This window comes from Tenrec ecaudatus, chromosome 13 (assembly GCF_050624435.1).
Source record: "Tenrec ecaudatus isolate mTenEca1 chromosome 13, mTenEca1.hap1, whole genome shotgun sequence".
NCBI classification, from domain to species: domain Eukaryota; kingdom Metazoa; phylum Chordata; class Mammalia; order Afrosoricida; family Tenrecidae; genus Tenrec; species Tenrec ecaudatus.
The window spans coordinates 72,290,450-72,303,351 of NC_134542.1; the positions used below are offsets into that span (position 1 = coordinate 72,290,450).

The following is a 12,902-nucleotide window of genomic DNA, read 5'->3' on the forward strand; positions in this document are numbered from 1 at the left end:
TTATTAGAATCCTAAGTACACTCAGATCCAAGAGGAAGGGAAGACAGAGGAGGAAGACACCAGGAAGGAGGGAAAATGCATGTTTATTCACAAGAATGTGAGCAGAATTTTCATTTATGATGAATAAATGCATTTTATTTTTCTTTGTTATTTCATGTTTTCAATATTTTAGCATTTAGCACATTATTTAATAAGTAATAATAATCTTTAAATAAATCCTTGAATATCCTTACATAAAACAAACTTGAAAGTTGAATGCTTGCTTAATAAATGTTCTCATATAAACACCGGATGCATAAATGATGATCCTATAATATTCTCTTTCTAATAATGTTTCTAAAGAATGGTTGTAAGTTCACAATTCAATTCCAAAAATTGAATTCATCCAAGGTTAGTGAAAGGTAGTATAAAATATGATTATTTGAAACCATTTCTTGTTTCCACAACACTTTCGGCCCATTTTTATACTTAACTCTGCTCCTCTTTATGCTGTGAAGCATGGTGGATCATACGCATACAGTGACCCAGCGAAGAAACCGACTGCTCCTTATTGAGTAAAAACCCAGAGACCCGTAACTCACCGTGAAATTTTGCAGTTGAAGTCTTTTTCCAGGTGTTATAAATCAAAACCTCAAAGTTTGGCTTTTCATTCTCTACTTATTAGACGGAGATAAAGTAAAATCAGATAGAAGTCTGTTGGTTGAAATAGGGCATGCACTTACAGTAGCCGTGCTGTTTAAGGCTGCCTGGATGAAGTATTTTGTTCTTCAGAAACAAGCCTTGTCTTCTCAGGTGTGAAGTCTCTCGTGGGGAAACTGAATGACGATTGCTGGAAGAAACTCGGTGGTGTTGTTGCCCTAACTATGCTTTCTCTAAGTGTATTTTCTCTGATCGGAATGGGGCTCTTCATGGGCAACCTGAAGCATAAGTGTCTGCGGTGGCCCCAGGAAAGTGACAATGGGACTCTGTACAACAGAACTGCAAACCCGTACTACAGTCGAGGTAAGAGGAACTTCCATCTCAAAAGTGGAATACTTCTGAAAGACGAGGCTTCGTAGAAATGCTGAACTCTGGACTCGTGCAAAATTTGCTTCCAGTTCATGTAAAGTTCCCAGTCTCCGACAGTGCAACCAGGGGAACCTCAATCTGGAATTCCTAGACTTGGCACATCTTATCATTAGAAAAATAAATAAAACCAAAATCTTCTTTGAAATGTCTTCAGAGAGTGCTACAGAGCCTTCCCCTATTACCCTTATTCTAGAGCTGTTCATTCAAATAAGTGATATACTCATGGAAAGTTGTAAGATGGCCTTAAAAGTTTAAAAAAGACTGAAACCCTCTAATAAGGCACTCCAATCGTTGTATTCCAATGGTAGCTTCCATTGAACAGGCTTTGAGCTGTAATTTGCTAGAAATAATGAAAATAGTGAAGAACTATTAACAACTTAATTACCATGTCACTTAATGCATTTAAAAGAAGACATGGGACTTCCCTATAATGCTAATAGTGAAAATAATGAAATAATGAAAAATAGTGACGACGAGAACAATAGTGCCTCATCAGTACTGTTCAGTTTTGATACAAGGTATGTCTCTGCTTTATCTCCTCTTTGCCAAAACCTGAGAGATGAAGGCTCAAAGAGAACGAGATGCAGATGAAACAGGATTCCAGCCCAGTTTGCTCTGGCCTCAAACCCTGCACCATCCTCCCACTGGATTCTTTTATTTCTCTCATGAAAATGCACATCTTTTCTGTGAGTTTTCAGGGAAAAATTTATTCCACAATCATCAATAAGAGTGTGAGAAATCTTATAGAGCTCTTCCATATTACGTTCCCATAGAAAGGAGCTCCAAATGTATACGTAAAATGCTGTTATTTTTTTTGTATTGCATTTTCCACAGGCCTTTTTAATGCTCTTCATGATAGACACTGAATTCCATATGTTCTAATCCAAGTCTTACTAGCTCTTACCCTACGCTTTATTCCACAACACAGTTACAATTACAGATGGTAGAAAAGTACTACTGTATGATTATATGAAATATTTTCTTATGTGATTGTGTCATGGTTTTAAATCTAATACTGAGGTAAAGGAATGGTGCTTATCTCATATCTCTTATAATATAATTATGTTACATTTCTTCAATAGAAATATTGAGGTTCCTTTGTTGCTCCTTTAAAATTGCAATAATTCTCTAATTCATGCATTATTGTTAATAAAAGGTTCTCTTTTACCTTTGTTAATGTACAGTATTATGTTCAAAGAAATCACTTTTTAAAGATTATCTTCATAAATTTGCCCAATCCTAATAATTCTATTTCATGAAAACATTCATTAGTCAATTGCTGAAAATATTATGCTTGAAAACTATTAACAACTTAATTACCATGTCACTTAATGCATTTAAAAGAAGACATGGGACTTCCCTATAATGCTAATATCATATTTGATTTGCCTCTTTTTTACCATCATTGCAAAAGTTTGATCAATAGTGTCAATCTATTATTGAATTAAAAATATAGATTCTAAAATTATTTTATGGGACAAATTAACATGACATAATTTGATGTGGAGAATTCAGTTTTCTATGTTCTATATATCAGAGTTCTCTTATGGGTTTGGCTTCTGTGATTTAAGTTTGGAGCATAAAATCAATGCCCCCAGATGTACTACCCTCAGCCATAGTGACTAGTATATATAAGTACACAATTTATACTTGATGGGAAGCAGATTAGAATTTGTGGGCCAAGTCTACAGAGTGTGGTTTACATTAGGCTGGGTTGCATTAAAATTAGGACACAGAGTCAAGCAACTGGCATTGAATATTCGCAGTAGAAGATTAAGCAGCATGGTAGCAGGAAAATGCGTATTTAACTCAGAGATAGAAGAATGTACCCGCATGCTCACTAAGATTATCAGAAATAAACTCTGGAAGGAAAAGATCTTTGTGTTTCAAATGGCTTAATCTTTGGAGTTTTCCTACAGGTGATCTGACCATACCTTATTGGTTTTACCCACTTCCCTGAACCTTGATTTTGATTTAAATGTTCCTTTTTCTGTTGAGTTTTGTAACTTTGGGGGCAAGGAAGCATGTGGATTCCCACCGTTATTTGTCCTGTGCATCAGATGCTAGAGCAGACTTCTAGATAAGAAGCGATCAAGATGTACATTCTTTTCATCTTGGCTATAGAAAAGGATGTTCACCTTCTGTGTTGGTCTAAATGGACTTCAGATATCTGCTTATCTCTGGATTAGAGATGTAGAATGTTCTATTGTTGGTTGTTTTTCAGAAATGGAAAACTATTATTATTTGGAAGGAGAAAGAGATGCTCTGCTCTGTGGCAAAAGAACCGATGCTAGGTAAGCAGTGTTAATGTTTTATTCTAACAAGACAGCCTCTGCAGCCAATAAATATTTATTCAATGACCCTTGCTTTTACTAATGACTCATATTTGATTGTAATATTGCATTTGTTCATAAACTTTACAGAAAAATTAGTAGATGGATGAAATAATTTAGTTCAGGTCAAAAAGCTATATAAAAAAATCTAACGAATGGCAGAGTTGAACTTAAACTAGAATCTTCTAACTATTTTCATTTTGCCCAGAGCCAGAGACAACTCCCAAGAGAAATAAGATAAAATCTACCATTTAGTTAGCGCTTTTGAAGAAAAATACTATCAAAGATATGCCACCCTTTATTCATTTTATATTTTGTCTATTGTTTATGATTAATTTATAGTGGTAAAAAGCTTACTGGTTTTTATTGGTAAATAATTCCTTAGTGAGATGGCTCATGTCTTATTGTCCTATAAATTCAAATAGAGACGAAGTAGGCAAAGAGTGCTTCTCAGCAGCGTCAGGACCCACACCAGTACCCAATCTTTCTATCCTTTCTTTAGTTGGAGTGGCTTCAAACCCATCAGTAGGAACAACTCCTTCTTAAATTTTAGGGCCAAGTTTAATACAAGGAACACAAGGAAGAAAAGCATGAATTATTTAGTTTGTTTAATATTCAAGTGATGGAGACATTTTGTATCTTGTTGCACGGGCCACTGTGAGTTGGTATGAATGCAGTGACCCTAGGTTTGGTTTGGGGTTGCGTTCTTGGCAGTTTGTTTTTGTTTTTCTCAGCTGCTGCTAGGTTTTCCCTTTAAATTGTCAAATCCATCACACTATCTGACCCATCCTATTCCTATAACCATGTTCATCCCAAATTCAAATAGAACCTTAAATGGGTCTGGAAGTGGAGATCAAGTCTTGACTAGTCAGGATCACAATGGTACCTTTCAAGGCAAAAAGAGACGAGGGTGCGGTGCTGTAACACTGCTGTGTTCTGTTCCATGCAGTTTAATTTAGCACAGATATTCTTTGCAGTCAGGGAAAATATCTCCAAAGTTAATTGCTTGACAGCAACAACTAATGTCTTTGCTCTGATTCTGGAGGTCAATAATTTAGGAAAAATTCAATGGAGCTATACTTCTGGTGTTCCCACCTCAAATTGCCCATGAAGCTTCAATCTGACAACAGGACAGAGGCTGGGTGAGCTAAGATGGCCTCACCTAATTCTGGGACCTTGTTGGAGTGGCTGGATGACTGGGGATGTTGGGTTTCTCTCTTCCCATGATCTTATTTTCTAGACACTTATCTCCGTAAGCCTTCTCCTCAGTGGAGCTAAGCCAGGCTTCTTTGACTGATAGTCTCAGGATCTCAAGAGAGGTACAATATCCAATGCACAAGCACTTTTTAAATCTCTGTTTGCATCACATTACATTTTTCCCTGTCAACATTTATTCAAGGCAGAATCATGTAGGTTGGGACACTATTAAGAGGGTGGCTATAGAGAATCATGATCTATTAATCAACTATGGTAATAATCAACCGCAACTGCACAAGTCCCCTCTGTGGGTAAATGTCTCATGCCTCTATGAAGGGACATGAAATAAACGTTTCCTCTGATTCTTGGAGAAGAGCTGGTACCCTTCTTATAGTACCAATGGGGTCAATGTTTTCTCATTCTTCAAGAATGCAGCTCCTACTCCTTGAGGGAGGAGGACCTGAACACTATTTTCTGAATGACTTCCGTTTTACTTTTCTTTAAGTGACTTTTCATCAGTTGTACTTTCACAAGTGCTGCCACTTTGACATTGACTAGTAAAGAAATCACGAACAAAGCCTCGGCACACACTATTTGTAGACACTTTTTGTTTTAAAGTTTAATGAACACTGTTCACTTTACATTGATGCAACATTAAGCTCATTTGCAGCTTTCTTAATGGAAACTAGAGAGAAGACTAAATATTCTCTGTGGAAAAGAGCGGCCCAACTCTTCACAGGCAAATGTATTATATGTATGAGTTATCTATAATCCAAGAATATGTAGTAAGCAGTTTTTCTTTTCTTTGTTTTCTTCAGTCAATGTCCTGAAGGCTATATTTGTGTAAAAGATGGCAGAAACCCTGATTATGGCTACACAAATTTTGACAATTTTGGCTGGGCCTTTTTGGCCTTATTTCGGTTAATGACCCAGGACTATCCTGAAGCCCTTTATCACCAGGTAAGAACAGATAAAAACTGCTCCACTGCACTTCAGCAAGATGACATACCCCACATGACTACAATAATGGTCAGTCTTACATTTTTAGAGAGAGAAGGATTTTAGGCTTGAAAAGGGGGCTGCCAGAATTACTGTCAAATCATGCACTCAAAACTATCTGTAGGTCACTGTTCTTTATGGGATTTCACTTAATCCTTACAACAATTCTATATGCTTAGTATGAGTTTCTATTGCAGAAATACGCACTAGTAATAGGACACTAATAATCAGATAGGCTATATATCGTTCTGAAAGCTATAACCCAAATAAAAGTCAAAGTGTGCTCCCTCAAAGAGTCACAATCTCTGAAAGCCTGTATGGGGTCACAGTGAATCAGAATCGGTCTGACAGCCATGGATTTGGTTTGAGGCTTGGTATTGATTCTGTGGACGAGTTAACACTCAATAAACTGTGCATGCTGCTCTATCAGCAATCTGGTTACTATAGAGAAATACTAGATGAACTGTTCTAAATCACAAACTTGTTTAGAGCTGAAGAAACAAATTCTAGTTTGAAAGAGCTCTGGTTTTATTGGGCTGATAAGGTACATTATGGGATGGGTGTGCATACATACAGTGAAATTATTGGTCTCCATTGCTGGAGGAAAGAAACATGATGCGATTCAAAAGCACATGTAAAGAATGAGGCCAATGAATTGCTGGACCATGTGGACATCCATCTGCATGACTCTGGGACCAACAGAACTAGATGGTGCCTAGCCACCACTACCAACTGCTGTGGAAGGGACCACAGCTAGAAGCTTCTGGGATAGAATGGAAGAAAAATGTGGAGCAAAATTCAGCATCACAAAGACCAGGCAGCTTGGCTTACTAAAACTATTCCCCTCTAGTTAAGAAGTAGGAGCCAGCTGAGAGTGTCCTGGCCTTAGAATTTGTGTATCAGCTCCATGCATTAATAGACTTATAATTTTTTGCTTATAAATAAGTGGGCCTTGATTAGGTCTAAATTTGTATTTGGAGCATTGTCTAAACTGTAGGAAAATTAGGCAATTATTCCCAAAGAATACAACTTATGCTTAAAAATATTATTCTCTGCTCTGTCAATAAATGGGTATTTTACCCAAATATCTTTGGTGATGCATGGGTTCAAAAGTGAAAGAAAAAAAAAAGCACCCAAAAACTGTATCATGAACATGTCATATGCCAAGATCTTTATGTGTATAATTGGCTCTCCAAAACAAATGTATGAAGTAGGGGCTATAATGGACTTCAATTGTTGTGCTATAATTTACTATAACTAGAATTTATACACTCTGTCTTAACAAAATAGATACTTTCATCTTTCACCAGCAAGCTATTTTGTCTTTCTTATTTTACTTTCTCCTCCAATAGATTGGAATTAATAACAAATGCAACATAAATAAATTGAACAGAGTGAATGAGCTAATGTGCATAAAGTATTTATGAATGTGTACACACTTCAGGGAATGTTTCAAAATACCTTTACTGACTACTGAAATTATAACTGTAGTAAGAGCTAATGACATGGTAAAACATTTAGCTAAATCAAAAATAGCTGATTCACTGCCATCGTGGAGTTTACTAAAAATATGTTAAAAGTCTAATACATTCTAGGTTAATAATTCAGTATTTGTGATAGAGTATTGAAATTCCTGATTTTTTTGTATCTATTCAAAAGACTTGTATCAACACAATATTTTCTGTAGCAAATACTTATCTATTCATTGAAATGGATGTTTAAAAATGAAAATGATCACTATTTGTTTTCTTTATTTTTATTCCCATATTTTTACTCAATAAGGCTAAACCAGTTAAAGATATTTTTGACTTTGTAATATGCTATGTACATTTTTATAGATCTTTACATTTTCTGATCTATCTAATTTCAATGGAGTTAAAGCTCGTTTGTGTTCAGTTTAGAAATCTAAAATTTTGTCTTTTTCTAGCCATAAATATAGCCTACTTTGATGACTTCATGTAAGTAAATTACCTAAATTTTCCATGTGATTTTTCCCATTAGTCTGTCATCAGAATAGGCATTCTGACAGGCATAAAAGTTGTCTACTTCCCACTTATTTGTGTAGACCTCATTTTCACCTTGCTGTGTTTTTCCCCATATGATAATAATCAGAAGAAAGTCTTTGGCTTGAAAAATTTCATCTATTTATCCTACTCCACAGGAAATAACCTTCCATATACAAACTACCTAGCTTTGAAAATTGAAATTTTTTCCTTTAAACTGTTTCCTTTCTTGACAAAGGCAAGAATTAAACGCTCTCCCCAAATATAAATGAGTCATTATTGCCTTGGTGCACTGGCGACCTTACCTAGATCTGTCTAAATGTGGAGAGCTTTTCATTTCTTTCCTCAGGGAGAGCTAGTGCTTAGAGTGTCTTGTTACCTTCCACTTAAGACTGAATCACTTTCATAACAAAATTACGCTTGTCATTTTAAAAAAAGAGGCTACGGGAAGATAAATCATGCTTTCCTCTTTTGTCCTGTTTTCTACCTTTCACTAGATTCTTTATGCTTCTGGAAAAATCTACATGGTATTTTTTGTTGTGGTAAGTTTTTGGTTTGCTTTTTATATGGCAAGCCTGTTCTTGGGCATCCTTGCTGTGGCCCATGAAGAAGAAAAGCAGGAAAGGGCTGAAAGAGCGAAGAAGATGGAGCCAGGTTATCAGCAGAATTTAAAACAACTTCAAGAAGGAAAAGCTGACGCTCAGGTAGGATGAGTTTTCAGGATGATTTTTTTAACACTTTTTAAAACAATAGATATATCATTTCAAGTCCTGGTACTATATGAGGGATTTGAAACTTGTGAGAATATTGAATAAAAGATAATATGGGTTTTCTATGAATGTCTCACTCCCTGTTTCCTTGCTAGTGGCTTAGTGTTGGTGTGTGGTTGGGAGATCAATATTGATTTATATGAGGTGTCCCTTTTCTACATAACACATTTCCCTTAATGGACTGTGGTGAAAGGAGGCATCATATTTAAAGACATCTCTAATATAGAAATATTTTAGATCTTTTATTTTTAAAATGCAAATCACTTCTTCTGATAAATTGTGAATATGCTATCTTTTTAAAAATTCATTTATCTTCATGTAATTGCTAAAATTAAACTACTAGAGTTATAAAAATAGAAGAAAAGATGATTAGATTTGGCTTTCTAGTTATTTTCTGAGGAAAGACACTGTTCATCCTCACGCAGTTGTGAGATTTGTTGTATGAATGGGATAATTCAATCTATGATTACTGAGATTTAGGAAAGTTACTTTAATTTGCATCTACTTCAGTACTGAGTGGGAGCATCTTCAAACCTCTCACCTCATAGGAAAAGATTGGTATATAAACATAAAGGCATGATCAGAATTTAGGAAGTTGTGTAAAATTGTCTTTAAAAACCCACATTCTGTCACAAGTATGCTTACAAAAACAATAGGATCCAGGGAAACAAGCAGAAGTAGCATTTTTGTATCTGCAGGACCTTGTGATCTCACCCGGCTACCTCACACTGACCTTAATCTGGTTGGAAGAACAAAGGATCAAAACTGAGGCAGAAGACAAAGAATTCTCTTTTTGTTGTTTAAATTACCCTCGAGCCAACCCATCAGTCACAGCATAGAACTGCTTCGTGCTTTATTGCACACTACTGCTGACTCGAGGAAAGAACTGTTCCCCACTTCCTTTTCTAGGATCTGAGTCCAAAGGATTTGCTCTCTCCAAGGGCTTTGACAAAGGATCCTCAGGATCCTCACTCCAAAGAGGACAGACAGGGAGGAAGAAACAGAAAGGCTAGTGCCCCCACTTGGCAATAGTTGGGATGTGCAGAAAAGCTGGTGCAAGGATTCAGTGTGCCAACGATATAATGTGAGAGAACTCTTAGAGACCTGTAGAGTTGCTATGAGTCGGAATTCACTCAGGGACAGTGAGTCTGGCTTCTGGTGTGTGGGTGGAAAAGTGGAAATTATTGACTTACTTCCACAGCCATTCGTCATCCATGAAGCTGCTCTAAGATAGTCATTCTGACAAAAAGTGGTGCCTGAATACAATGACGTCACGTTATCCGAGGGAGCTTCAAAAAGTTTGTGGAAAAATGCCATTCCCCTTTCACTCCATTTGTCACAACCTTTTTGAAGCCCCCTAGTACCAGTGACACGTTCTTGACAAGTACTTGTGTCCACAAGGTGCATAACACGCATACCGATGAAACAAGAAACCATTATAGACCAAATGAAGGGAAAAATCAGTTCAAAGGAGTCTATTGACTATCGCCATTATATCACCCATGAGTAAGTCATGGAAAATCAACTGACAAAAGCTGTCTGTATTTAGCAGTGAGTCTGGGGTCCTTCAGCTGGAGTAAATAGGGTCTAAATGATGTGTTGAATGTACAATTTGTTCTGAACTGGCATTTCAGAGCTTCAAGGATTTATAACTATCCACAAATGTTTCCAAGAGGGCAACAATACTTTTATTATCCCAAGATGAGCTACCCTCTCTGTTTTTAAAGAACTTGGTGTATTTCCGAATTCCCAAATATCTCCATTCATTGTGAATCACACAATGCTTTTCTGATTTTAATTTAAAACATTTCAATTATAAAGGATTTTTTTTCCTGGAAAAGTACTAGGACATTTGGTGATGCAGAAGTTTTCTGGGAAATGAAACTGAATACCATTTTCACAAAATTTTAAATCAAACCTACTTAGAACTCTTCAGGTGACTGAATTAAGACTTTTAAGATTCCAACTCTGTGTTGGAGTTGCAGGGGGATTACTTAGATGGAACATTATAGGAAAGCAGAAGATTCTATTGGCTAAAAGCACAATTTTTCAGCAAGGTCAATACAGATTTCAGCTTATTTTAGCCATTTACTAAATGTCAGTTACTTGCCAATTCACCAATCTCCAGAATCTTCTGTCTATAAAATGTATGTACATTTAGAGCCTGTCTCATATTTTATTGTTATATTATAATGATATAATGCAGGTGAAACTCTTAGGACCTTTCTTAGGTTATATTTATCAATGGAAAGTATATTACAGATAACTACTAGCAGAGTCATGATAACATGCTCATATGGTAAGGAGCCCCGGCAGATAGACATGTTGGACTGTTAACCACAAGGTCAGTAATCTGAACTCAGGCACTCCCAAAGATCCAGATCAACAGTATCGGTGTCCTATAGCGGTGCTGTGACTTGGTATGTTTTGGTTTGAGTCGATGTTACATGTTATATTAATGCTAGGTTTTACCTAAACTATCACCCTTAGAAATCTACATTAGAGACACTTGATCTTTAAAGAACAAAAGTGTTCATTGTTGAATAAGCTAACATTTTAGAAATAAAATATTTAAAACAATACCATTATCATGTGATATGTCCAATTATTTTCTGTGAATCTGAAAAAAATGATAAATATTTCACATAAAATATCACATTCTCTCCTTGTAGGATTTGCTCCAATATGGCATATGAGAGAGGAGAGGTTTCATCTTTAAACCTTTAAATGCAGAGCTGGTGCCAAAATTAAACAATTGGCCAAAAGCAAACAGCAGTCTATTTGGAGAATAAAATGCTTAAATCTTCTGCTATATTTCCATTTTAACAAAACTTCACTGCTATCAAGTAGTTCTACCCTAGCAGACAGGATAAAGCTGCCCTGTGGGTTTCCTGAACTGTCATTCTTTAAGGGAGCAAAAAGTCTCTTCTTTCTTGTGGGGAGCGGCTACTGGTTTCAAACTGCTGACCTTGTGGTGACTTAGCAGCCCTACATATAACAACCCACACTATGACACCAGATCTCCTTATATCTTTATTTGGGGGATAATTAAAATCAATGGCGTATAGCATTCACTGAGTGCCAACCAGGCTTGTCGTCAGTGTCTCTGTGCAGGGCCGCATCTATCCTCCTTGGGTAATTTCAGTCTAAGTTTGAGTCTAACCATATTAGTGTCTAGGAGGCTTTCCAATATAGAGATTTGCATCCTCAGAAACCCACAGCAGCAGCTGTACTCTGTCCCATAGGGCCACTAAGAAACAGAATCGACTCAATGGCAGGGAGTTCAGTGTGGAATTGTTACTAGTATCTGATTTCTCAACACTGAGAGCAAAACTCACCGCTCCTCACTTTTCTTCATTGTGTGGGGATTCAATGCTGAAATGACAATTTGCTATAGAACACACAGTGTGTATGTGGAAAGTTTCCAATGAATGGCCAACTATTGGAAAAATCTGAAAAAGAGAATGAAATATGCACAATGACGAATACAAATATTTTCTCCAACTACAGTGACAATCTTATAGTGCATCTACTTAATCAATTAAAATTAATTTGACTACTATGTCATAGACATTGTGCTAAGCCATAGAGATGGTGGGTATTTTTAAATTAAAGATAGATAGATACAACATATACCTTCATCAAACAAGTAGCCTGATAAAAAATATATGTATTATCATAAACAAAAAATTGTAGGTCTGGGACAACTAGATAATATGTGCATATTAATATATAAACATGAAACATAAAATATCACTGAATATGTGTTTAAACCAAAATTTGAAACTGAATCTAATAAACCTCTAGCTCTGATTTTTTTTTTCAGGAACCGTAGAGGAAAGAATATATGAAACAAGACTAAAAAACATCAGTCAAATTCTGTTGCGATCCTGGTGCTATCCTGTAGACAGTTCTACAGAATAAATGCTCCAGTATATGTAAATGAATGACAATTAGAAAAATAAATAAAAATCACATGTTAAATAATGTACTTTTGATTTGAATAAATCAGCTATAAAAATATCTTTGAGCAGTGAAAAAAGTTGAGAATGGTCTTGATATTGAGTGACATGAATAAATTGCTTTAAAAAATCTTTTGTGATAATGGTATTCTGATTTTTTTAAAAAATCAAGCCTTATGAGAAAATTATATAGTTGAAAAGAGTAAGATGTCTGAATGTTTTTTAAAATATGTTCGGGAAGAAGTAGGAAGGAATAATGGAAAAAATGAGAAGCTAGAGGTTGAGTACTTGGTGGTTTACTCTAAAAAAAAAATGAAACTGTGATACGTGCAGTAGAGGCAAGAGATAATAGAAACAGAGAAAAATGTAAAAGTTTATTTGAGCTCAAAAAGGTTGTTCTTTGGAATTGACATTTTAGCTTTGATGCTGCATCTTTGTCAACCAGCTATCGTTGGTCATTACATCTTCTTAAGTGCAGAGTAGCAAGCAAGGCCGAGGCTGAGATGAACCCCGCGGGGATTCCTTGCTAGATGCTAGAAGTAAGATCTGGTGCATCCCTTTGCTTATCTC

At 36.0% G+C, this 12,902-nt stretch overlaps 1 protein-coding gene across 2 annotated transcripts in view; it reads left to right on the top strand.

The window, feature by feature from the left end:
- SCN7A (sodium voltage-gated channel alpha subunit 7) overlaps positions 1-12,902 on the top strand; it is a 73,582-nt gene that overhangs the window by 22,352 nt on the left and 38,328 nt on the right. For both annotated transcript variants that reach the window (XM_075529627.1, XM_075529626.1), the window contains 4 exons: positions 793-1,002; positions 3,293-3,362; positions 5,417-5,558; positions 8,098-8,304. In XM_075529627.1, coding sequence (XP_075385742.1) covers positions 793-1,002; positions 3,293-3,362; positions 5,417-5,558; positions 8,098-8,304 — 629 coding nt within the window. The remainder of the gene's footprint in view (positions 1-792; positions 1,003-3,292; positions 3,363-5,416; positions 5,559-8,097; positions 8,305-12,902) is intronic.